Here is a 26,900-nt window from a genome sequence, read left to right as displayed (position 1 = left end):
TGATGCAGCACTCCATCACTCTCCTTGGTCAAATAGCCCTTACACAGTCTGGAGGTTGAAAAACAAATGATCGTCCCAATATACGCAAACCAGGTGGGATGGTGAATCTCTGCATAATTCTGTGGTAGCCATGCTGGTTAAGTGTGCCTTGAATTCTAAATAAATCACAGAAAATGTCACCAGCAAAGCACCATCACACCTCTTCCAAGCTTCATGGTGGCAACCACACATGTGGAGATCATCCATTCACCTAGGTTGGAACCAAAAATCTCAAATTTGGACTCATCAGACCAAAGGACAAATTTCTGCGGTCTAATGTCCATGGCTCGTGTTTCTTGGCCCAAGCAGGTCTCTTCTTATTGGTGTCCTTTAGTAGTGGTTTCTTTGCAGCAATTCAACCATGAAGGACTGATTCACACAGTCTCCTCTGAGCAGTTGATGTTGAGATGTGTCTTACTTGAACCCTGAAGCATTTATTTGGGCTGCAGTCTGAGGTGCAGTTAACTCTAATGAACTTATCCTCTGCAGCAGAGGTAACTCTGGGTCTTCCTTTCCTGTGGTGGTCCTAATGAGAGCCAGTTTCAACATTGCTCTTGATGGTTTTTGCGACTGCACTTGAAGAAACTTTCAAAGTTCTTGACATTTTCTGGATTGACTGACCTTCATGTCTTAAAGTAATGATGGACTGTTTCTCTTTGCTTATTTGAGCTGTTCTTGCCATAATATAGACTTGGTCTTTTACCAAATAGGGCTATCTTCTGTTTCCAACACCTACCTTGTCACGACACAACTGATTGGCTCAAACACATTAAAAAGGAAAGAAATTCCATAAATTAACGTTTAACAAGGCACAGATTGTTAATTGAAATGCATTCCAGGTGACTACCTCATGATGGCAAAGGGTGACTACTTTGAAGAATATAAAATTCATTTTGATGTAACTTTTTTTGGTTACTACGTTATTTCATAGTTTTGATGGCTTCACTATTATTCTAGAAAGTAGAAAATAGTAAGAAATAAAGAAAAACCCTTGAATGAGTAGGTGTCTAAACTTTTGACTGGTACTGTAAGTTACATGATTCCAGTCCAGGGATAAAGAAAGCATGTTCGCTCAATACAGACGACACTGCACACGAGTTACTGAATATCTTAAACAAAATGGGAGGGTTTAGAGGCACAGCCCCCTACTGGGTTAAGGGAGGGTTTAGAGGCACAGCCCCCTACTGGGTTAAGGGAGGGTTTAGAGGCACAGCCCCCTACTGGGTTAAGGGAGGGTTTAGAGGCACAGCCCCCTACTGGGTTAAGGGAGGGTTTAGAGGCACAGCCCCCTACTGGGTTAAGGGAGGGTTTAGAGGCACAGCCCCCTACAGGGTTAAGGGAGGGTTTAGAGGCACAGCCCCCTACTGGTTTAATTCTCCATTTTCCCATCTTCCCGAAAAGTGTATGTGAGTTAATCAAAATGACCGGTAATGACTTGTGCTTGCCAACGTTTCTACCTGGTTCCGTGTCTGGAGCGTGACATGTATCTTCCAAGCAGAAGGCCGGTGATAATATAAGAAAATCCCAATTGGATTGTGTAAATTATTACATGTGCTGTAGCTATAGATCTGAACCTGTTTGAATGCCTAATGCTTGAAGCCAAAAATGTATCTGACCTGGGGAGATGCATGTCATGCCCAGCACCGTCCAAATATTGCAAAATATGTTGCAGAGTGTGAGCAAGTGGTTTATGTGTGAATGTGTTTCTCATACATCAGTTACCCAGCTGTACTGGATGGGACCGATGGCCTAAAAAGCAACCTGCGTGTTTCATTGAGACACGTACAGTGTTTTCATAGGAATACCTGTAGCTTCCTTGTAGATTAGCACTAAAGGACATCAGGAGTTCTGAGGATTTTCCTTTGGGCATGCGGTCAGAAAGGCACATTTTGTTGTATGCCGAAACACACGCATAATGCGCACACACCTACGCATTCACTAATACGCACATGCACTAAAGGCCTAAAATGAGGTATCTATGTCCCATTACCACTTAGTGTTTGTCAAAGGTAACGATCCCAACTCCAGACTTGCTCATCAGGTAATGTTGACCACCTGCTGACCTTACATCAACATCCATATCTATTTAGGATATCTGAGAAGGGTTTCTTACTGACCTCTGGTGTTAGTGCTTCATACATTCCGTTTCTACATGCCATGATTTGAATCACTTTTAGATACTACGGGAGGATTTTTGTTTTGGAACGTGTAAGAATCTATTTGACATATTTATTGTTCTGTGTAATTTTACCCACAAATGTTATATTTTTATTACGTATTTGTTTAATTGTGCAATTTCAGTATGCCTGCGTTACTTCAGACGAGATGTGTGCCCCTGTGCCAACCCGTATGTCTTACCTTACACCATATCCTGTTCCCTCCACCGTTCTGGTCGCAGGTCAGATTACAGAGCACCGGTTAGAGGTCAGTCAAGCCATATCTAGGCTTTGAATAGAGCTTTGGGTATTTCTGGCACAGAGGGGTATGTCTTGTCCTTTAAAAAAATGCCATAACTATCAAATATTTGATAATGATGGCTGTAGTTCCTAAGTTCAGTAGCTTTAGTTCAGATGGACTTCATTCCAGATCCTTAGTGGTTGGAGATACTGTAACATCTACATGCTGGCTGTACATGATACTGAGCATATGCAACCTGGTGTCCCTTCCATGCCAAATGTGATTTACCATACTTTCATATGGGAGAAATGTATATATTTTTCTTGACTTCAAGGGTCTGGAGTGCCCAGAGGGTTGTGTACACCAGATGGCGATATTACGGAGGACTCTTTGTAACGTTTCCTTTTGAAACACTAAAGCTATCAGGGGGCTGAGTATGGGCTGTGCTCAGACTAGCGTGGAGATACCGCTGGACTCTCACCTGCCTGGGCTGTGTCCTAGGTCGGGGTAGGAGTAGGACTTACTATATGGGGGGGGGGGGGGGCATTACAGATGCTGTTTTCAAAAGCTTACAAAATGTATTGGTTTCTCGTGTTTTGCCTGACCAAAAAAAAAAAAAGAATGATTGTATTTTTAATGCAACCCTTTTTCCAGCCATTTTTGTAAGAATAATCGAAACGTCCCCAAAAAAAAGCACGAGTGGCTGGATGAATGTGGAGAATGGCCCTGTCCCACGGGTGACCGCTGGGGTGGGGTGCCGTGGGGTGACGGGCACAAAATGGGCACCTCACCCTGGCCCCAGGACCACCCCACGTCTGGCCCCATGACCACCTCACCCTGGCCCCAGGACCACCCCACGTCTGGCCCCTCGGGCTCCAGCCTCGGCACTCTGAACCTCCGACCTGAATGTAGCACTTTAAGACCAGTTTGTTCAACACAGTTTTTCTGTAATAAATCACAATATTATGAATGTCTTGTTTTTATTTATGAACTTGTGGTATGCTTGAGTGAACTTGTGTATCAGCAAGCATACTTGTCTTATGCTTAGCATGGTCTGTTAGTGTGGGCTTTGCAGGACTGCACGTGTGTGTACCACAGGAGGCTGCTGATAGGAGGATGGCTCATTAAAATTGCTGGGGTGGAGTGAATGAAATGGTATCAAACTCAGGGAAACCATGTGTTTTGATGTATTTGGTACCATTTATGTTGCAGCAATTACAATGAGCCAATCCTCCCCAATTAAGGCACCACCAGCCGCCTGTGGACTGCGTGTACGCCTGGCCACACCAAGCAGATGCTCTGCGGTAATGAGGTGGCTGAGAGGCTTATCTGGATCAACCGGGCTGCTGAAGGCTAGAGCTCCACAGCAGAGTTCAGACCGAGCGGCCCTGTAGCACGCCACTCAACCTGCCACCACAGCACCACCCGACACTGTATTAATGTAGGTTCATATCCTTCTGTTACTCTACTCCTTCCGTGGATTCACGTGTGTCTGAGTCCTGGTCGGTTGAGGGGAGACGTAGGCAGAGTAACTGGGGGAGTGGAGATGAGTGAAGCTGTGTCTATTTTGTACAATGATACCCGTTCATATTCCTGTGCCTTCGTTTGAATGTGTCCGTTGTGTGTAAATGTGTGTGCACTTGCATGGGCAGAACAATGTGTTGGCTTAGACAAGAACGGGAGAATAATGTACCGTTTACAATGGCTCTATTGACACTTAAATGTGTAGCACACGGTTCTCTGTGTGTGTGTCCCAGAATATTGAGTAGGAGGAAGCAGCAACACTCGTGTCAGATAGCCCAGCAGTGCTGTATGCGGTAGGTCAGCCAGGCAGCGCTGTGTGGAATCAGCCCACAATCTGCTACAGGAATAGAGTGACCACTAAGACAGAGGAAAGCGGAGAGAAGGAGGAGTCTTAAAAGTTGGGAGGGAGTTGGCAGTGTGTCAGGATGGGAGCCACTGTGCCTCAGCAGCGGCAGAGCTGACGCACTAAAATCCAGACTGAGGGCAAGAGGGGGATAAAGGGAGGGCACAGAGGGAAAAAGAGTGTGGCCAGATGGAGGGTGCAGTGTTTGTTTTGAAGTGGCAGACTGGTGTTCATTAAGGGTTAGTGGCTGTAGCTGAGAACAAGATAGTCCCTCACTGGACTGAATATTAGTGAGTGTGTGTGTGAGGGAAAAGTGCATCGTTGAATCAGGACTGTCTTGGCCACAGCAGCCGGAAAACCTACCATTGATTTTCTGTGTGGACTGCACACTTCCTCCTCTGCTGTACTGGGTTCTTCTGTGCATGCGGCTCAAGGTGACTCAGGATCCGATCCAGCCCCTGGGAGCCTCCTGACTGGGTCCCTGGATCTACAGGGAAAAGTGGGTTGAAGCTTCCTCTCTACCCCCCTGGAAGTGGAGTCAGACTGGGGATAGGACCGTAGGATAATAAGGATGTGAGGCCTTGACACCAGCCATTACCCACTACCAGGCCTGCTTGTGTTCTGTCCAGCCCTGTGGAGGTGGATAAGGGGGAAGGGAATGGGCCCAGCTTCACTGCAGGAGGAGACCGAGCAGGAGCCAGGGGGAGAAATGGAGTGCTACCACAGCCTTCTGCAGGCTGGCTCTCAGCTAGAGAACACACTGCAGCGTAAGTACCTCTCCTGTCCTGCCCCATCACTGGCATATGGGGACATAACTGTCTTAAATATCATGGTAGCCTACACTGGGAAATATTGTGCAATGTTAAATATTCTGTATGGAGGCGTAGCACCGTCATAATACATGGACAATATTAAAACTCATAGGGTAGTGTTAGGTCTGTTGATGGGATGGTTGCTGCTGTAGTCCAGCAGTGGTCATGACGTAGCCATGCAGGGATTAATGTGCTATTTCTAAACCCTGCGGGGATGGTTTTTATCCATAGCGATCATGAGATATCAGGAGATATTTGTAAGTACATGTCACATCTGGGTGTGTTTGGAGAAAGGCCGAACAAAGTATTCGGTCAGTGAAATTAATAAACTATAGATTTATTATACATTTTGTGACACTGAATAATTGATTAGAACTTTCCCAGGGAACCTATCAAGGTCCAGTTCTGAATGGTTGCTCGCAGCTTTTTCAAGTTGAATGATAAAAAAATAAATCCTCTATTGGGGGAGGAATAGAAATCCTGTAAGAGCAGCCAGTTGGGCAGATCTGACAATTAAATGATGAAGAGGAGTAGTGCTGCATCCCTGCCATGGTCCAGATACTACAGTAGACGTGATAAACAGTGCCCAAGAAACCATATCCCCTACACCTTCTCCTCTGTCCTTTAATATCTATGGATTCAAATACAAATCCTATGAAGAAGAAAGGGCTAGTTTCTCATCAGTGTTGATTGAAATACAAATCCTATGAAGAAAGGGCTAGTTTCTCATCAGTGTTGATTGAAATGCAAATCCAATGAAGAAAGGGCTAGTTTATCATCAGTGTTGATTGAAATACAAATCCTATGAAGAAGAAAGGGCTAGTTTCTCATCAGTGTTGATTGAAATACAAATCCAATGAAGAAAGGGCTAGTTTCTCATCAGTGTTTCATTTACAAATCCAATGAAGAAGAAAGGGCTAGTTTCTCATCAGTGTTGATTAATTTCCAACTGTGATGACAGTTTGTTGTACTTCAGTTACAGTACAGCTCCTGGTGGTTTGTTCCTCTAGTACAGTGGTTCCCAAACGTTTCATTGTCCCGTACTCCTTCAAACATTCAACCTCCAGCTGCGTACTAGCACCAGGGTCAGCGCACTCTCAAATGTTATTTTTTGCCATCATTGTAAGCCTGCCACACACACACAATACGATACATTTATTAAACATAAGAATGAGTGAGTTTTAGTCACAACCCGAATCGTGGGAAGTGACAAAGAGCACAAATAATAAATAATTTTGCTCTTTATTTAACCATCTTACATGACTGGTGAATAACTCACCACAGGTTCATGAGAAGGGTGTGCTGAAAGGATGCACATCACTCTGCAATGTTGGGTTGTTTTGGAGAGAGTCTGTCTTAAATCCTTTTCCACACAGTCTGTGACTGTATTTAGTTTCCATGCTAGTGAGGGCTGAGAATCCACTCTCGCATAGGTACGTGGTTGCAAAGGGCATCAGTGTCTTAACAGTGCGATTTGACAAGGCAGGATACTCTGAGTGCAGGCCAATCCAGAAATCTGTCAGTGGCTTCTGATTAAATTCCATTTTCACAGAACCGCTTGTTGCAATTTCGATGAGGCTCTCTTGTTCAGATATCGGCAAGTGGACTGGAGGCAGGGCATGAAAGGGATAACGAATCAAGTTTGTGTCGTCCGTTTCGGAAAAGTACCTGTGTAATTGAGCACCCAACTCACTCAGGTGCTTCGCTATATCACATTTGACATTGTCCGTAAACTTGAGTTCATTTGCACACAAAAAAATCATACAATGATGGAAAGACCTGCGTGTTGTCCTTGTTAATGCAGACATAGAAGAGCTCTAACTTCTTGATCATAGCCTCAATTTTGTCCCGCACATTGAATATGGTGGCGGAGAGTCCCTGTAATTCTAGATTCCAATCGTTCAGACGAGAAAAAACGTCACCCAGATAGGCCAGTCGTGTGAGAAACTCGTCATCATGCAAGCGGTCAGATAAGAGAGAACTTTAAACTTGTCTCTCAATTTAAAAAAACATGTCAATACTTTGCCCCTTGATAACCAGCGCACTTCTGTATGTTGTAAAAGCGTTACATGGTCGCTGCCCATATCATTGCATAGTGCAGAAAATAACCATTTTCACTGTAGTGTCCAAAACGTCTTTCAAGCTGTCAGGCATTCCTTTGGCAGCATGAGCCTCTCGGTGGATGCTGCAGTGTACCCAAGTGGCGTCGGAAGCAACTGCTTGCAGGAGTGTTATCACTCCACTATGTCTCCCTGTCATGGCTTTTGCACCATCAGTACAGATACCAACACATCTTGACCAACAAAGTCCATTTGATGTCACAAAGCTGTCGCGTACTTTAAAAATATTATATCCTATTGTCCTGGTTTCTAGTGGTTTACAGAAGAGGATGTTTTGTTTCTAAATATCTGCGTAAGAGTGAAGGTTTCATAGAGTTGTGAGAGTACTTTTGCACATATAACACACTATGGCTGAGGAACGGCACTACTCCCAATATAAGTGAACCCCAAATAAATGTAGTTCTCATCATATTTGCGCCTCTTCGATTGTCCAACATCCCTGTCTGTTGTTCGGTGCTTTCCCGGGTAAGGGGGCAGTAGCTTGGTGCTTTCCCGGGTAAGGGTGCAGTAGCTTGGTGCTTTCCCGGGTAAGGGTGCAGTAGCTTGGTGCTTTCCCGGGTAAGGGTGCAGTAGCTTGGTGCTTTCCCGGGTAAGGGGCAGTAGCTTGGTGCTTTCCCGGGTAAGGGGGCAGTAGCTCTTCGGCTGCATCAGATTCACAGCTGTCAGTGTTCATGCTAGCTGGGCTAACTACAAATGTAGAATTACTGATGCTAGCATTGGATGTGCTTTTGGAAGCAGAACTACTTGTTGTTGACAGGTACTGCTGGTCGTAGCAGTACTACCAGTAGAGCTGGTATGTGTCTCTATGGACACGAGCCTTACTTTTTTTAACCATTTATCCATTTTTGAGCAAACGGAATGAGCAGCAGCTCCATTTGGCTACATACGAACCGTTGGTGGAATTCCCGCGAGAGAGTACCGGTTAATTATTCGACTAGGCTGCCTGTTTATGACATTGTGTTCTTATTTCGCTATTTTTGGCAGTGAAAAGAGGCTACTCAGGCGAGAAAAAAACCTCATCCAAATCTACAGCACCGTTGGAAAAAATGCATGAACTGTTAGAAAATGTGAAGGAATTTTTTTTTATATGTTTTATTTTAAAAAATGTGATCACATATTTATTTGGCGTACTCCCGACGGCATTGATACCCCAGTTTGGGAATACCTGCTCTAGTATATTGCATTCTCTTCTCTATAGAGGACTAACATGATTGTGTTGGTGACCTTTGGCACTGCTTTGTTGTTGTTGTTCCGTTGTCACCTTGGTTACTGACCTGTGCCCCTGTACTTCCCCTGTGTGAGGGTGTTGTCCCTGTCCACAGGCTGGCCTGTGTGTGAAGGTAATGGGGACATTGGGGAAAAGGCCCTGCCCCGGACTTTCTATTTTTACCAGGCGGAGTTGGTTCAGTGTAATAATGTGTGTGTAATGTGAGCTACGTTCCGTGGGTTGGGCTGGATCTGCCAAGAGAACAAGGAGAGACTGCAGTATATGGAAAAACCTTTATACACACACACACACACTACAGATCAGTTACCTGTAAGTCTTCACCTGCCTCCACCTGGTTGTATTTTGACCTGTCAATATCATTTACCTCTGTGTGTGAAGAAACATGGCAGACAGGGTTTAACAAACTGCTTTCCTATGAGTTGTGTGAAGAATGGGTCATTTTGAAGCCCCATCACACTTCCTGCAGTTAATCCTGAACTTACACACAGCCAACACCACTGGCGGTCGGTGTCGTTTTAAGATGAGTGAGGATAATATATATTTTTTTATGAGCATGGCCGATTACAGCATATTGGGTGATTTCATATTCCATTCACCCAGTTTAATGTAACAGCGATAGTTTTAGGCTACTACATTATACTCTAATTTCCCTATACCCATCATGAGGTTGCTACAACCTAGCCTATGAATTAAAGTTTACAACGTAGGTGCACAGTTTGAGAGAATTTTGAGTAATACCGCCTTGTACGCTCTTACCTGCATCTAGCTGATATAGGCTGTAATCATTAGTCCAACAGTTGCAAATGAGAGTTTCTATTGGACGAATTCAGGTATGTTTATCCTTGTTTCGTTCCATTTGCTTCTGTTTAAGAAACCTTTTCATACCTTCATTTCATAACCGCTAACCGCTACACAGCCTACATTGTTATCACATCCTAGTCAACATAGCTACTAAAACTAACATGTTAGTAAACCCTCTACAATCATGCAGTACAGTCAGCAAGCAGTTTAGCAGTTACACCGGGGGGCCCCGATGGCAATAAATCAATAAAACCAAAATGCCTTGACTTACCTTGACCTGAAAGAGGTCCAGTGTTGGTTCACCATAGCCAGCTAGCTAACATAGCACCCCTCTCTGTTTGAGGCAGGTGTTTGAGTAGGCTGAACTAGCTAGCTGCATTCACTAGCTAAGTAAAAAAATTAATACAACTAAGTATAGCTCTCTCTCTCTATTGCTTCTCCTTATTTTGGAATAAATAATTTTTTCAAAACTGTTCAACTATTATCTTTCTTGGAGTCAACTACTCACCATATTGTATTCACTGCAGTGCTAGCTAGCTGTAGCTTATGTTTTAATTAAGTACTAGATATATTTAATTTATTGGGTGGACAACATGTCAATTCATGCTGCAAGAGCTCTGATAGGTTAGAGAACTTCCTCTGGAAGTTACTGGGTAAGTATATGGAAGGGCATGAGCCTCCTAGGTTTTCTATTGAAGTCAATGTACTCAGAGGAGGACAGAAGCTAGCTGTCCTCCAGCTACACCATGGTGCTACTCTAGAGTGCTACTGAGGCTACTGTATTGCAAAAGTGTGTTTTAATAATTTATTTACATGTGAATATATTTAACATAGTTTTAGCTAAAAGGGATAACTTTAATAATGTTTCACTTTTTATGAAATTACCTGAGGATGGTCCTCCCCTGGCCTACACAGTAAATGATGTGGCCCGGCCCGCCCAAGGAGTTGCTAGAGCGTGATGAGCCAAGGAAGAGCCCCCCAGCCAAACCCTACCTGGGTTGGGCCAAATGTGAGCCTCCCTATGGGACTCCCTATCACTGCTGGCTGTGACACAGCCTGGGATCGAACCCCAGTCTGTAGTGATGCTACAGCACTGGGATGCACTGCCTTAGACCTCTGCGCCACACAGTAGGCAGGCAGCCTAATTCTGATATTCATTCCACTAATTTGTCTTTCGACCAATCACATCAGGTCTTTTCATATCAGATATTTTTCAGAGCTAATCTGATTGGTCAAAAGACCAATGAGTGAAAAAATAAATGAATTGGGCTTTATGTCTAAACGTAGCCTAAAAACCACATAACAAACCTCTTCAGTTAAACCTGTCAACCCCTGACAAACAGACTCCAATTACTAAGAGGTGTTTTTCATAGAAATAGTTGTCTGTGCAGATGTTGCGCTATACACATTCATTATCTGTCCCACTTCACAACAGAATATCACAAAAAATGTATTAGCTTTGCTGCACATTGATGCTACTCAAAAGAAGCAGCTTGAAACATCCCATATTATAAATCAGGTAAACAAGTCACGGCACATGAGCCTAGATGTGTGGCATTTCCTCCAACACTTTGCCTCTACCAAACCCACCACTATAATCTCCTTAGCACTGAAATCCCTGTTTGGTAAAAATATATGCTGACCTCAAAACAGTCTAAGCCATGGCCCTTTGTGTAATGTGTGTAGGTAAACTTGAGGGACTGCATGTGTGTGATTATTGCATGTCTGTGCTGGTCTCTTTCTGTCTCAAGAGATTTGTCCATGTGCAGTATATTACTCTCCCTCTTCACACAATGTAGCTTCTATGAGACATCACAGTGACTGTTGGCTGAAGAAGCTTCTACCCTCCTCAGCCCGCCCAGTAGGCCCACAGCCTGCCATCATGGCAGTGCCAGTCATGTGTGATATCACCGAAGTTGAGTGGCACCCTTCTTGGTATGGTCTTATCTAGTAAAATGTGTACTGTTCGCCCCCAAATGACACAATCCCTTTGCTGAAGGAGTGCCCTGAGCACAGCTGCACTCTGGGAAGTAGGAGTGCTGCAGCACCCCCTGGTAAATCACCATTAAAGCATAATAAATATACACACACAGATTTTTTAAAACCAAAATAGTGCACTAGGCCTTTATTACTCCTGTATGAGCGGATCAAAAGAACTTGTCAGCAGAGCAGGGAGAAATCCCCCATCAGTTCAGTCTCCTCAACTTACTCAATCACCACATTATTCAGTAATAGATCTAGATATGGTTTAGGATTGAGTGAGTGATTTGTCCCAAAAACAATGCTGTTAGTTTTGGAGATATTTAGCACCAGCCTATTTTTTTAAACATTTTATTTAACTAGGCAAGCCAGTTATGAACAAATTCATATTTACAATGACTGCCGACCCCGGCCAAACCCTAACCCGGACAACGCTGGGCCAATTGTGCTCCGCCCTATGGGACTTCCAATCATGGCCAGTTGTGATATAGCCTGGAATCAAACCACACTCAACCAAATTTGCATTAGAGAGGCTTCCATTAAAGACAACCCTCTGTGTTCTATTAGATGGAGAACTCCTAATCCATTATAAAACAGAGGATGTATTTATATAACACCTTTTTTCCAGCAATAAGGTAAGATCTGTGAGGCTTCTGAAGCCATGTAGTAAAATAACGAGAGTCTTGTTGGAAGACTATTGCATGCATTTGAGCCAGCTTCAACCGGTTGGCAAATGATGATGTTGAGCAAAAAACACATGGCTGCCTCACTTCGGCTTTAATCCACCAGGACTCCTATCACCCTGCTCAGTAAACAGACGCTATCACAGATCACCTGCTAAGGCCAGCCCTGCTTTACCCTGGGCCTTTAATCTGTCTGGCAGCCTGGGAGTCTATCGCAGGACCCAGCCATGCTTAGCAAACACTACTCAGTGAAGTCACCTGACTAGGCTTTGGTGCTTGGATGCTTTGACGAATTGAGTCAGCGGGAATAATTGTTTCCTAGCTTTGGGGCTGCCAAGTAGAAAGCATGATTTGGAGGTCCGGTGTGTTGTGCATCTTGTTTAGCAGGCCAGGCAGAGACGGAGTGATTTACGTCATGTGATGAGTGGTACCGAATGCAGATTCTAATCGGAGAGGGGCCTTGGTGGAGACTTCCTGGGATCACAGACACTATACTGTCTGAAGTTATGCAGGACAGGCGACTGTAGTGTGTTTGCTGTTATGTTTATCTGTATTGTTTCGATTGCTTGTCATCATATCTAGATGACGGATATTGCCCCTTTTCTCATTAAATTAAATCAAATCAAATATATTTATAAAACCCTTTTTTACATCAGCAGAGGTCACAAAGTACTTGTATAGAAACCCAGCCTAAAACCCCAAACAGCAGATGTAGAAGCACAGTTAATAGGAAACACTCCCTAGAAAGGCAGGAACCGAGGAAGAAACCTAGATGAATCAGGCTCTGAGGGGTGGCCAGTCCTCTTCTGGCTGTGCAGGGTGGAGATAGTTCTTCAAGATGTTAAAACATTCATAGATGACCAGCAGGGTGAAATAATCAGTGGTTGTAGAGGGTGCAACAGGTTAGTACCTCAGGAGTAAATGTCAGTTAAATTTTCATAGCCAAGCATTCAGAGGACGAGACAGCAGGTGCGGTAGAGAGGGAGAGGGGGGATAAAAACTAGAGTCTGGGGAGTGGCTTTGTGGCCCTGTCCGACGATACCGCTGGACAGGGCCAACAAGCCAGGACATAACCCCACCCACTTTACCAAAGCACAGCCCCCACACCACTAGAGAAATGTCAACAGACCACCAACTTACTACCCTGAGACAAGGCTGAGTATAGCTCACAAAGATGTTCTCCACCGCACAAGCCCGAGAGGGTCGCAAAACAGGACAAGATCACATCGGTGACTCAACACACTCAAGTCAGGTAAAGTCAAAAATCTTGGCACGATGTGATGCACCCTTCCTAGGGACAGCATGGAAGAGCACCAGTAAGCCAGTGACTCAGCCGCCAGTGACTCAGAGGCAGAGAATCCCAGTGGAGAGAGGGGAGCCGGCCAGGCAGAGACGGCAAGGGCGGTTCGTTGCTTCAGTGCCCTGCCATTCACCTTCGCACTCCCGTGCCAGACTACACTCAATTATAGTTCCTACTGAAGAGATGAGTCTTCAATAAATACTTAAAGGTCTCAGAGTCTGCGTCTCTCACATGGGTAGGCAGACCATTCCATAAAAATAGAGCTCTATAGGAGAAAGCCCTGCTTACTTAGAAATTCTAGGGACAATAAGGAGGCCTGCGTCTTGTGACTGTAGCACACATGTAGGTATGTAGTGCAGGACCAAATAGGAGAGATGGCTAAGAAGTCCATGTAATGCTTTGTAGGTTAGCAGAAAAAACATTGAAATCATCCCTAGTCTTAACAGGAAGCCAGGCTAGCACTGGAGTAATATTGTCAAGTGTTTTGGTGCTAGTCAGTTTTCTAGTAGCTATTTTCCGGGAAGCATTTTCCGGGAAGCCAGAGACTAGAGCATTGCAGTAGTCTAATCTAGAAGTGACAAAATTATGGATTAGCTTTTCTGCATCATTTTTGGACAAAAGGTTTCAGAGTTTTGCAACGTTCCGAAGATGAAAAAAAGCTACCCTTTCTAAATTAGATTGTCTCTTCATTACAGTACCAATTTGATATGAATAAATTGTATCTTGTGTCAACATGAATAGTTGAGAGGTGAAGAGATGACAATGTGAATGATTATAAAGGCTGTATCACATTCGGCCGTGATTGGCTGTCCCATAGGGCGGCACATAATTGGCCCAGCGTCGTCCGGGTTAGGGGAGGGTTTGGCAGTGGTAGGTCGTCATTGTAAATAAGAATTTGTCCTTAACTGACTTGCCTAGTTAAACAAAGGTAAAAGTACATAGCCTAGTAGTTGTTGTTGATGTAGGCTGTACAGGAGCTACAATTTATACAGACGTACACGCTATGAACCCCTTATCAATCATTTATAAACTGCTTATACATACCACATGTGGCCTTTCCAAGCTCTCCATAACATTCAAGCCATGGAAACATTAATTATTACACAGCCAGTCCATGATATCCATTTTGAACCTGACACTAACCAGTACCTGACAGTAACCCTACTCGTTGGCTGTGTGTGAATGGCCCAGCCTAGCTTGGCCCAGCCCATGTCTCTGTGTGTGTGAATGGCCCAGCCCAGCCTGGCTTGGCCCAGCCCATTTCTCTGTGTGTGGGAATGGCCTATCCCAGCCTGGCTTGGCCCAGCCCATGTCTCTGTTTGTGAATGGCCCAGCCCAGCCTGGCTTGGCCCAGCCAATGTCTCTGTGTGTGTGGGAATGGCCCTGCCCAGCCTGGCTTGGTCCAGCCCATGTCTCTGTGTGTGTGGGAATGGCCCAGCCCAGCCTGGCTTGGTCCAGACCATGTCTCTGTGTGTGTGGGAATGGCCCAGCCCAGCCTGGCTTGGTCCAGCCAATGTCTCTGTGTGTGTCAGTAACACTCATGAAATATTGACAAGAGATCAGCGGAACTCATTACTGCTACCCACGCCGACTCCCTGCCTGACACGGTTACCCCCGACGACAACGTGGAAAAGGACACTGTAGCCTGTCTTCTCTTGAGAGGTCTTTCTACGGTGGCCTTTCTCAATAGCAAGGCTATGCTCACTGAGTCTGTACATAGTCAAATCTTTCCTTAAGTTGGGTCAGTCACAGGGATCAGGTATTCTGCCACTGTGTACTCTCTGTTTAGGGCCAAATAGCATTCTAGTTTGCTTTGTTTTTTAAAAATTCTTTCCAATCTGTCAAGTAATTATCTTTTTGTTTTCTCAGGATTTTGTTGGGTCTAATTGTGCTGTTTGTGAACAGAGCCACAGGACCAGCTTGCTTAGGGGACTCTTCTCCAGGTTCATCTCTCTGTAGGTGATGGCTTTGTTATGGAATGTTTGGGAATCGCCTCATTTCAGGTGGTTGTAGAATTTAATGGCTTTTTTCTGGATCTTGATAATTAGCGGGTATCGGCCTAATTCTGCTCTTCGTACATTATTTGGTGTTTTACGTTGTACACAGAGGATATTGTTACAGAATTCTGCATGCAGAGTCTCAATTTGGTGTTTGTCCCATTTAGTAATTTCCTGGTTGGTGAACGGACCCCAGACATCACAACCATGAAGAGCAATGGGTTATATAACTGATTCAAGTATTTTTAGCCAGATTCTAATGGGTATATTGAATTTCATGTTCCTTTGATGGCATAGAAGGCCCTTCTTGGCTTGTCTCTCAAATCATTCACAGCTTTGTGGAAGTTACCTGTGGTCCTGATGTTTAGGCCGAGGTATGTATATTTTTTGTGTCTAGATGGAAAAGGTGTCTAGATGGAGTTTGTATTTGTGATCCTGCCAACTGGTCATTTTTTTTAACACCATTATTTTTGTCTTGCTGATATTTATTCTCAGGAACCAGGTCTGACAGAATCTGTGCAGAAGATCTAGGTGCTGCTGGAGGCCCTCCTTGGTTGGGGAACTAAGCACCAGGTCATCAGCAAACAGCAAACAGTAGACATTTGACTTCAGATTCCAGTAGGGTGAGGCCGGGTTCTGCAGACTGTTCTAGTGTCCTCGCCAATTTGCCAACTACTGTTCAGAATTTTAGGGTCACTTAGAAATGTCCTTGTTTTTGAAAGAAAAGCACGTTTTTTGTCCATTTAAAATAACATCAAACTGATCAGAAATACAGTGTAGACAGGCTAGTTTTATTGCTTCTTTAATCACAACAACAGTTTTCAGCTGTGCTAACATAATTGCAAAGGGGTTTTCTAAATTGGCCTTTTTTTTATTATAAACTTGGATTAGCTAACACAACGTGGCATTGGAAAACAGGAGTGATAGTTGCTGATAATGGGCCTCTGTACGCCTCTCTCTCTCTCTCTCTCTCTCTCTCTCTCTCTCTCTCGTCATATTTAATGATAATGTACATTATTCATAAGGGATGGTTGGTTCATGGGAATCAAGTGGTCTGTTGATCGGTTGCATAAACTTGTCAACAGCAGAGAATTATATGACTATAAATTACTTTTAACATGTCTACTTTAGGGCTATGTAATGCTCGTTACTCGAAGTTGTCACGGATCCCCCTGGAACTTTCATTACGCACACCTGTCCCCTGTTCCCACTGATTAGTACTTGTATAAGTTGGTTTCCATTGGGCTGTCGATTATTGTTCCAATGTCCGTTGGTCGTGTGAGTACCTGTGCTGTGTTTTGGCTTTCGTGACGCTTGTATTGCGCAGATAATTACGGGTCTCGTCCCATGTGGTATCATTGTGCCCGTGTGTTATTTATTCGAGGTAGTTCTCAATCTTTTGTTTAGGTTTCAACCCTGTGTTTTGTATAGTGTTCGTCCCCGTGCCTTTACACTGCACGCCATAATTTGTGTACAATAAAAAAAAATATTACGCATTCCTGTGTCTGTCTCCTGATCCTTCATGCCAACGTGACAGAGGTGAACTCCGTCTTCACTGTGGCTTCACTCATACCACTATTTGATTGTATATGTACAGTATATTACGGGCAGTGTTTTAGTCCTGTCAACTGTGTTGAATGTGTAATGTTATGAGAGGAGAGAGTAATGCTGCCTGCCACCACAGCGGGCTGGACACATTATATGACTCCATGCTGCCTCTCCCCTGGTGACAGGAGAAGGGAGTGGAGAGGTATAATGACGGCCTCCTGCTGTGCTAGCCTGGATGTCACAGTGGAAAGATGTGGTCCAGACCCGCCTCCAAATGATTGATTGACTTGAACCAGACAGCTGAGAGTCTGATACCTTCCTTATCACTAATGTTGATGTTGTTTTACATACGACCACTGGGTGGCAGTAAATCCCTCTGTTAAATCATCATGTTATGGAAGATCACCATGGGTTGACACTTTCAAAGAGGCCTCTGACCCCATTGTTCTAATATCTCCCTCTTTCTATCGCTCTCTCCTTCTCCTCCTTCCCACAGAGGTGTCAGTCCCTATGAGTATGAAGGAGGTGGACGGCTACATTGAAAAGCAGGTGGCCTACCTGTCAGGTGGGAGGTCTTTACTCAGGAATATCTATTTTGGGTTCATAACCTCTGACCTGTGTTAACATTGGCTGTGTAGATTCAGGCGGTGTCTACGACCTGTAAAAGTAGGAGTGACATGTAGAAACTAACACTGACAAAGCTGTTCTCAGTTCATCCAACATTTTATAGACTACTTAAATGAGGGGTCAGCAAAGAACATAATGTAATTGTTTAGTACACTGTTGAGTGTGATTGATAGTTCATATGAAACTATTTTTCTTCCCAGGTGGGCGTGGTGAGGACTCCAGCGTGATTATCACCCTCCCAGAATACTCTGCTTTCAGCGACATTCCAGAGGAGTCTTTAGCTAAAGTCTTAACATACCTCACCCTCATACCTCGGTGGGTGAACCAACATAATACACTACCTCCTACTATTCATCTCTCTAGCCCTCCCTCTCTCGCCTCATAACTTCCTCTGCAATGCAGTGTGTGCCTGCTTTAGTCCAGAGTTAGTATTCTTTGCAGATATGGCACTAGATGCTCTCTGTCCCTCATCTACTTTGATGTCCTCTGTGCCAGCTCAGAGCAGGTATATCCTAGGGAGGAGGGATCGTATCATTGGACGTGGACCAAAAGGGGAGTTTGAGTTCAGGTCAACAGAGTCGATGAACATCCCTGTAAACAGATCTAATGTATTCACTGCAGGCTTTCTTTCTGCACCAAAAAAAATACAATTTGTCTTTGGCTGTAGTTAGCTGTCAAATCAACTTAGCATATTATATTTGACTAGTAAAAGTATACATTTGTTAAGTGAAAAGTGCATGTGTTCAAATAATACTTTTATTGCTTGTGTTTGCAGAGCACGACAACCAGGTGTAAAATTCATCATAATTTTAGACAGACGACTGGATACTTGGACCTCAATCAAAACAGCACTTGCCAGAATTGCGGTGAGCGAGTTATAGTCTTGAACATATGATTTGCTGCTATGGCGAAAAACAAAAATCCAGTTCAGAATTTCAGCACTAGACAGACTGGACGTCAGAGTGGGGAGCTGTCCATGGTGCTGAATTGCCCAGCGCTCAGTTCCTGCTGTTTTGTGATGGTCTCGTCTCTCGGTCTTAAATTCATTAAAATACTTCCTCGTGACTATATCTGTTAAATACTGCAGTTGCTTTGTCACTGTTTATTATTGCTCATGCATAGTTTTCAAATAAAATGTTCTGTACTCACTGTATGAAACTTGAGTACCGTGGCAAGGGAATGAAGATGCATTAGCCAGCACTCAATTACGTGGATATTACCTGATGACGCTATATTTCGGCGCACGATGAGAGGAAGAGATTGCAGACAGCGCTGCCACCCTCATCGTCGCAGCAGCGTTGATGCTGCGGCTGTGGCCCCGCAGCCAAATAAAGGGAACCAGTAGCCGACATTGGCACCGATTTATAAGCTTCGGGACGGCGACATTTAGAATGATAGCATGATCGTATAAATGGCTGTAAACACAATGGCTGTGAGTTACCAGCGCCGAGGATTGCCCAGGATACAGAGGAGCCCGGTAACACGCTTTTTTTTTATTGATTAAAGAGTTGTGGTCAAGTTTGGGTGGGCAGGGTGAATGCGGCATCGCTCACTGACTGTAGCTTAAGCATAAGCACTGCGGTGCAGAGCCTGATTTTAGCCTCGTCATGCAATTGATGCAGCAAGACAGAGAACGATGGCTTGCTTATGTGAATACAAACCCGACTGCAATATTTAGCATGTTGAGCTTGAAGGGCAGTGTGCATGTTTGAAGTAACCTAAAGCTAGATTTTAGATGGCGACGTTAAATGAATATCAGAGCTCTTTGTGGAATAATCAACATTTCACACTGTTTTATGTCGATGTCCTATGCATATTTAAGTTTTAACGGCTGGCATCTTGAATTATACCAAACCCATATGTTAGTAAGGCTAGACCTGCATCACCACAGTCATGTGATAAAAATGGGTGTGAATTATTTTTCAAATTGAGCTAATAAGATTGTCATCCTAAATGCTCTACTTGTGATGTCTGCTGCTGAAAATCGCTCTGAAGTTCAATCAAAGCCTTGTCCCTAAATAGAATTCAGCCTACCTACTGTCTTCTGTCTTCTTGGTTAGTGAAGCCATTTTCTATTGGCGACAACTTCAATACACCTGTGATAGGCAGGATAGGTCCAGCTTTCCTCCTTTAATTGACAGTGGGTCAGACTGAGAGGCTTTGTCTACCTGAGCCTGATTGCTTGTTAGTGCTGTCAATATGTCCATTCAGGGTGAACAGATGATGGCTATGCATCCAGAAGTCCCTTCCTTTCATAGTGAACAGATTGGCCTGGTTTTGGGTAAAAGGCATGGTCCAGGGTTTGTCAGAGCTCTAGATCAGGGCTCACTGTCCATCAGTGATGGTGTCCCTCTTCCCCCCCCCCCTGATTCCAGGCCTCCTTCCCTGGGAACCTCCACCTGGTGCTGGTGCTGAGACCCACCAGCTTCTTCCAGCGCACCGTCACAGACCTGGGCTTCCGTTTCAGCCAGGAGGACTTCATGCTCAAGATGCCAGTAAGGCAGATCATTTACCAAATCCAACACTTCACCACACATGTACATAGTACTAAACACAGTCAATAATGTGTCCATTATTATATCTCTCCTCTATTAGGTGGTGATGCTGAGCTCTGTGACAGACCTACTGAGATACATTGATGAAAATCAATTGACCTCAGAGTTTGGTGGAACCCTGGATTACTGCCACAGTGACTGGATCGTCCTGAGAACAGTACATACATACTTTAAACTTACATACCATCAATCATGCAGCGACTCAGAACCCCAGCACACATTTTACAACATGCCTGATGTGGCGAGACACATTCAAACTTGGCCTGTATGTCTGCACCGTTCTGAGTGATGATGTCAGAGTATAAATGTAGAAACACTGTGATGACGTCCCTATGTTGTGTGCTCTCTGGCTCCCCTCCAGGCCATAGAGAGCTTTGCGGTGACAGTTAAGGACATAGCTCAGATGCTGCAGGCGTTTGGCACAAAGCTGGCAGAGACAGAGCTGCCAGATGAGGGCACCGCCATCGTACACCTCCTCTCAACCCACACTGACAAGTACAGGAAACTCAAGGTATAACTGCAGCACTCCGTTTCACACACCTTTTACGCTAGGCTCTGTGATAATGTGTGACAGTCTCGTATCAGCGGCAGACTAACTGAAATCTAGTCTACATTGACCCACTGATGTTTTATAGCCATTTTTCTTGTCTGTCTTGTACAGGAGGCGATATGGTCTGTATCAAAGGAGGGTCGTCACCTGCTGGCTAGCCTGGAGGCCTCTGGGAGAGAGGAGGATTCACTATGGGATATCAGGCTGGACTGGGAGACTGTGCAGAGGTACTGTATATAACCTCAGAGGGATAATCATACTACCGTCTGCCTAAATGTTATAGAGTGGCCATATATTACAACCTATCTCTCGCTGGTCTTCAGGCTACTAGCCCAGCTGAGGGACATGGAGTCAGCCTTTGACGGCTTCTTTGAGAAGCATCATCTGAAGCTCCAACAGTACCTCCAGCTGCTCAGATACGAACACAGCTTCCAGGAGGTGAGACCGACCGTTTACGTCATGGATGGATTGTTGATTAATTGGCCTATGCCGAGAGGCAACTCTTGACGATACCCATGGGGTGTACAGCTCGATTGGATATTGGATGAGGTGTTTTGAAGTTGGGAGGTGCATATGTATGGAACTAATGTCTCTCTCTCCTCTTGTGGTCAGATGGAGTTGTCTCTGGAGCGTCTGGCGACCCGGGAGAGGGAGGTGTCGTTGTCAGGGGAGACGCTGACTCAGACAGAACAGACACTCAGGGACCTGGACAGCCTGGAGGCTCACGCACAGGTCAGTATTTACCTTTTACACACTCCCTCATCAGATCAAGGACACCAGGACTACACTTAGTGTATACTTAAGCCTCAAGACCTGACCTACAAATGGTGGTTGGCAGAGATCGTCTTCCCTGGGTCTCACGTGCTTTTGGTAACAGCATTGGCTGTGGAGCTAGGATTGAATTGTATTTGCTATGGTGATACTGTATGTGTGTAGACCTCCTGCATGTTATTGTATGTAATTGACAGTGGTGTCCTGGGTGTTGCTAGGAGGAGATGGCCCGTGCCCAGACCATCATCCTCCATGGTCACCAGCTGGCAGCCTGTCACCACTACGCCATGGCCCTGATCGTGCAGCGCTGCAACGAGCTACGTCACCGCTGTGACACGCTCAGTAAGGCTCTGAGGGCCAAACACTCACACCTCTCCCAGGCCTACCAGCTGATGCTACGCTTGGATCAGGTAGAGGACACACACATACACACATTTATTTACACTAATACACACAGGTGAGCACACACACAAACAAGCATTTCGTTACACCCGCAATAACATCTGCTAAACACGTGTATGTGACAAATATCATTTGATTTGAGTATTTAGCTGTTGATCTGCGTAGATGAAGTGCTGGCACAAAACCATGCACTGAAATATATTTGGTTACCTTTATTCTCTGTCAAGTGCTAACGTATATCCGATTATGATTGGTCAGTGTGCATGACATTGTCTCGTCAACACCATAGGCCCAGAGTTGGTGTGACGACGGGGCCTACTTGTTGGCCCAGCAGCTGGTGGAAAAGTTCCAGTCTAAGGAGGGGGCCCAGGCTGCTCTGAAGGACATAGACAGATTCCTGGAGGGGGCTCCGTCTCTCCTCAGCTCAGGACATGACCTCCTGGCCGTGGAGTTTGAGTCTGTCCTCACCCCAGAGATACAGGTTAAACACCAACCAGTGTCTCTCATTCACAAACAGCTCTATGGTTTAAAGAGAAAAGCCCTCTGTAATGCTTCTCATGAACCATCAGTGTATAATCCATCATAAGGCTTTCTATACACATAATACATTACATAACTATAAAAGCCTATTTAGTGAACACTGTTCCACTAACACTGTTTTGCTGACACACTGCAGGTTCTGGCTCCATATAAATCCTCTAAGCCCCCCTCCCCTTCTTTCTTCGTCCTCCACAGGTCCAGATAGGGAAGACATTTGAGAAGCACACAGCGGTGCAGGAGATGATCCACAACAGACAGGTCTGTCTGAGGAAGCTGGCTGAGAAACACGTCCGTCCCATTCAACTGGTGGCCCCCCGGCCGGAGAACCCACCCCGTTCCAAGTCCCCACTATTCTCCCCCAAACATGGTAAGAGGAGGTAGGGGACACACATGCACTTGATGATTCAGGACATTTGTCACAGTAGATTAAACAGCATCAGACTGTATAGCTGACTGTTTCGGGCTAGAGAGGTTTACAGTACATGTTTCATCATCCAGCTGTCCACAGCCCAGGGCTTCACACACGTCCCTCCAGCCCTGCAGTGAAGTAGTCAAAGCAGCCAACTACAGGATCCAGTAATGAGGAAGCCCACAGTGTTTGTGCTTGACCTGAGTTAAAGATCTACCTGTTTTGGCCCAGCAGTATAATCAGTCCTTAGGGGATACTGGGGCGGCAGGTAGTGGTTAGAGTGTTGGGCCAGTAACCGAAAGGTTGCTAGATTGAATCACTGAGCTGACAAGGTAAAATAATCTGTTGTTCTGCCCCTGAACAAGGCAGTGCACCCACTGTTCATAGGCCGTCATTGTAAATAAGAATTTGTTCTTAACTGACTTGCCTAGTTAAATAAAGGTTAAATAAATAAATAAAAAAGTGAGGATAGGACATCCAGGTCCCACAGGACCTATCAAACCACTACATTGTCATATCGCCACAAGCAACTGCTCTTTGTAGTGATGGCGCTATTGGGTAATGTAGTGTTAGGTAGTGTCAACTGCTGTATCGTCATGGCTTCATCAAAGCACGTATATACATATACTATACTCATTATTAACATGTTATCCAGACAGGTCTTGTCTTTTATCACCATTATTAACATGTTATCCAGACAGGTCTTGTGTTTTATCACCATTATTGACGTGTTATCCAGACAGGTCTTGTGTTTTATCACCATTATTAACATGTTATCCAGACAGGTCTTGTCTTTTATCACCATTATTAACATGTTATCCAGACAGGTCTTGTCTTTTATCACCATTATTAACATGTTATCCAGACAGGTCTTGTCTTTTATCACCATTATTAACGTGCTATCCAGACAGGTCTTGTGTTTTATCACCATTATTGACGTGTTATCCAGACAGGTCTTGTGTTTTATCACCATTATTGACGTGTTATCCAGACAGGTCTTGTGTTTTATCACCATTATGAACATGTTATCCAGACAGGTCTTGTGTTTTATCACCATTATTGACGTGTTATCCAGACAGGTCTTGTGTTTTATCAAAACACATAGAAATGTACATCATTATCAACTTCAGCTGAGAGGTCATCTTTTGCAGGGGTCGACGGTTTGAAGTTCTCCTTCGATCTATCACTTCCTGGGAAGAGGACGTCACGGAAAAGCCCCGGCTCCAGAAAGGTGAGATGGAGGAAAGGATGACGTAAACGTGGAGAAATTAAAGAAAGTGAATAACCACAGTGGAGAAAGGACATTAAACGCTGCCGCAGTTCACACACCTCACTATGAATGTCACCGTGGCAACAGTGCAGCTGTGATGTTTACATTACAGTTAGTAATCTTTTGGTAGTCATAAAGGCTTGAGGTGGATTTCCTTCTTTAATCTGTGTTATCTGAGGATGTTAATCCTGGTTGTCTCTGTTTTGACCCGTCTGTCTCAGATTGAGGTGATGCATGACTACCAGGAGAATAGGAGCTCCCTGCTCTCCAGCCTGGAGGGGGAGGACAGCCCAGACCTTCTCAAACGGTCTGTCTACTCATCCTCTTTATAATCCCTCTGCAGTCTTCCTGATTCCTTATGTTCAGACATAATACTAATGAGTTCCTCTGGCCCTGTCACCTCCACAGTCACGTGATGAGGGAGCTAATCGAGACAGAGAGAGTCTATGTGGAGGAGCTGCTGTCAGTGCTGCTGGTGAGAAGATACACAGCAGCGTTTCACCATTTCTGGATTACTCCAGAGTTCTCTATGCTGATGTGTGTGTGTATATATGTGTGTAGGGATACAGGGGAGAGATGGAGAATCCAGGCCTTTCAGGGCTCCTGCCCCCCATCCTGCAAAGTAAGAAAGACATCCTGTTTGGAAACATGCCTGAGATCTACAACTTCCACAGCAGGCAAGGACACACACACACGCACGCATGCACACATGTATCCTGTGGTTTAGAGGAAGGATCCTCACTGTCATTAATGTTGTTTGGAGTCTCAATGAACTGTGAGATTGATTCAATCATTGCATCCACATAGCCTCTATGAAATACTGCTTCATCTTAAAAACAGCCATGTCTCCTGTACACTAGCTACACTGAGCAAAAATATCAACGCAACATGTAAGTGTTTGGTCCCATGTTTCATGAGCTGAAATAAAAAAAATCCCAGAAACGTTCCATTCACACAAGAAAAGTGTATTTCTCTCAAATGTTGTGCACAAATTGGTTTACATCCTTGTTAGTGAGCATTTCTCCTTGGCCAAGATAATCCATCCACTTAACAGGAGTGGCATATCAAGAAGCTGATTAAACAGTATGATCATTACACAGGTGCAGTTTTGTCACACAACACATTGCCACAGATTTCTTACATTTTGAGGGAGGTTGCAATTGGCATGCTGACTGCAGGAATGTCCACCAGAGGTGTTGCCAGAGAATTTTATGTTAATTTCTCTACCATAAGCCGCCGCCAACGTCATTTTAGAGAATTTGGCAGTCCGTACAACCGGCCTCTCAACCGCGGACCACGTGCATGGCGTCGTGTGGGCGAGCGGTTTGTTGATGTCAACATTGTGAACCGAGTGGTGGCGGTAGGGTTATGATATGGGCAGGCATAAACTACAGACAACGAACACAATTGCATTTTATCGATGGCAATTGAAATGCACAGAAATACCGTGATGGAATTGTGAGGCCCATTGTGAGGCCCATTGTGAGGCCCATTGTGAGGCCCATTGTGAGGCCCATTTCTCTTAAAGTATCTGTGACCAACAGATGCAAACTGTATGTGTTTTCCCAGTCATGTGAAATCCATAGATTAGGGCCTAATTTATTTATTTAACTTGACTGAGTTCCTTATATGAACTGTAACTCAGTAAAATCTTTGAAATTGTTGCATGGTGTGTTTTATATTTGTTCAGTATACGAGCCAGTTTCCTCTATCCAGCTGTGTGAGTTAGTTCAAGTGTTTATTAGTGGCTCTGTCTGTGTCACAGGAGGTTGGTGGCACCTTAATAGGAGTGGTAGTAACGGGAGTAGAATTTGTGGAATGGTATAATACATCAGACATATGGTTTCCATGTGTTTGATGCCATTCCATTCGCTCCGTTACGGACATTTTTATTATGTGCAGCCTCCTGTGATCTGCATTCTCTATATCCTGCCTGCTGGGCCTGCTCCCCTGCTGGGCTGAATGGCTTAATTGAATGACTGCATGAGGCCCTAAGCCAATTAGAGCCTCTCTAACTGGTGTTAAATGTGAGTTGCTCAAACAAGCATTTGATTATGCAAACAAGAGAGGAAACTTGCAGACACAGGGGGCTCAGTGGCACAGCTGTGTGGGTGACCCCGGTCATTAACTATGGAGGAGGGCAGGACATGGGGCCTACTGTGAGGCTGACTGTGTGGTGATGGTTGCTGCTGTGTGTGGTTAGGGTATGACCTATTGACTTAACATGTCTGTGACCTCTGACTCATGATCTCTTGCTTCGACAGGGTGTTCCTGCAGGACCTGGAGGGCTGCCTGGAGACCCCAGAGGGAGTAGGGGCCTGCTTTCTGGAGCGGGTGAGGAAAGTCTATAGTGTGTGTGTGTGTGTGTTCATGTCTGTGGTTGTTTCTGAGCAATGTATTTACCTACAGTATATGTGTGTTTGTCTTGCATGGATGGTGTGTCATTGGAAATGTTTGTGTGTATTTCCAGAAGGAGAATTTCCAGGTGTATGAGTGTTACTGTCAGAATAAGTCTCGCTCAGAGTCCTTGTGGAGGCAATTCTCCGACTGTGCCTTTTTCCAGGTGAAGCCTGTTTCTGTCTGTCAGCCCACTACTGCTCCCATTGATACTTAGCCATAATATTCTTCTTTTTTTTGAATGGCACAAAATGACATATGACTATATTTAAATAGATTCATGGTTGTGGTAAAGCAGCATTAAAGCCTTCCCAATCGTGTCCCTCCTCGACATATTCTACAGGAGTGTCAGAAGAAGCTGGAGCACAAACTGGGCCTGGATTCTTACCTGCTGAAACCAGTACAACGCCTTACCAAGTACCAGCTACTACTGAAGGTATGACACACACACCTCTACCCAGCACACCATGCCACTATTGCAGTGTCTATGGTAGATAAAACCATGCGGAACCTTTATCATAATTCAATGTCCAAAATCCTGTAAATGGTAACAGCACTCTTACATAACCTAGCTCTACAGAGGGACATTCATGTCAATGAATTGAAT

General features: G+C 44.7%; 1 protein-coding gene across 5 annotated transcripts in view; it reads left to right on the top strand.

Moving 5' to 3' along the window:
• The first annotated feature begins 3,699 nt into the window (after window positions 1–3,699).
• The window catches only part of mcf2a (MCF.2 cell line derived transforming sequence a), a 30,780-nt gene continuing 7,579 nt past the window's right edge, over window positions 3,700–26,900 (top strand). For 2 of the 5 annotated variants that reach the window (XM_036969748.1, XM_036969749.1), the window contains exons 1-20: window positions 3,700–5,070; window positions 17,269–17,337; window positions 17,600–17,714; window positions 18,175–18,265; window positions 19,775–19,894; window positions 19,995–20,111; window positions 20,316–20,465; window positions 20,616–20,731; window positions 20,828–20,942; window positions 21,117–21,236; window positions 21,494–21,685; window positions 21,967–22,158; window positions 22,413–22,584; window positions 23,778–23,857; window positions 24,118–24,203; window positions 24,305–24,371; window positions 24,458–24,573; window positions 26,161–26,230; window positions 26,367–26,459; window positions 26,637–26,729. In XM_036969748.1, the coding sequence (XP_036825643.1) occupies window positions 4,962–5,070; window positions 17,269–17,337; window positions 17,600–17,714; window positions 18,175–18,265; window positions 19,775–19,894; window positions 19,995–20,111; window positions 20,316–20,465; window positions 20,616–20,731; window positions 20,828–20,942; window positions 21,117–21,236; window positions 21,494–21,685; window positions 21,967–22,158; window positions 22,413–22,584; window positions 23,778–23,857; window positions 24,118–24,203; window positions 24,305–24,371; window positions 24,458–24,573; window positions 26,161–26,230; window positions 26,367–26,459; window positions 26,637–26,729 (2,283 nt within the window). In that variant the 5' untranslated portion in view covers window positions 3,700–4,961. Of the gene's footprint in view, window positions 5,071–17,268; window positions 17,338–17,599; window positions 17,715–18,174; window positions 18,266–18,288; window positions 18,877–19,774; window positions 19,895–19,994; window positions 20,112–20,315; window positions 20,466–20,615; window positions 20,732–20,827; window positions 20,943–21,116; window positions 21,237–21,493; window positions 21,686–21,966; window positions 22,159–22,412; window positions 22,585–23,777; window positions 23,858–24,117; window positions 24,204–24,304; window positions 24,372–24,457; window positions 24,574–26,160; window positions 26,231–26,366; window positions 26,460–26,636; window positions 26,730–26,900 lie in introns of those variants that run through there. The other 3 variants (XM_036969750.1, XM_021583856.2, XM_036969751.1) reach the window with 2 other exon arrangements.

This window comes from Oncorhynchus mykiss, chromosome 31 (assembly GCF_013265735.2).
Source record: "Oncorhynchus mykiss isolate Arlee chromosome 31, USDA_OmykA_1.1, whole genome shotgun sequence".
NCBI lineage: Eukaryota > Metazoa > Chordata > Actinopteri > Salmoniformes > Salmonidae > Oncorhynchus > Oncorhynchus mykiss.
This window is presented reverse-complemented; position numbering and strand designations above follow the sequence as displayed.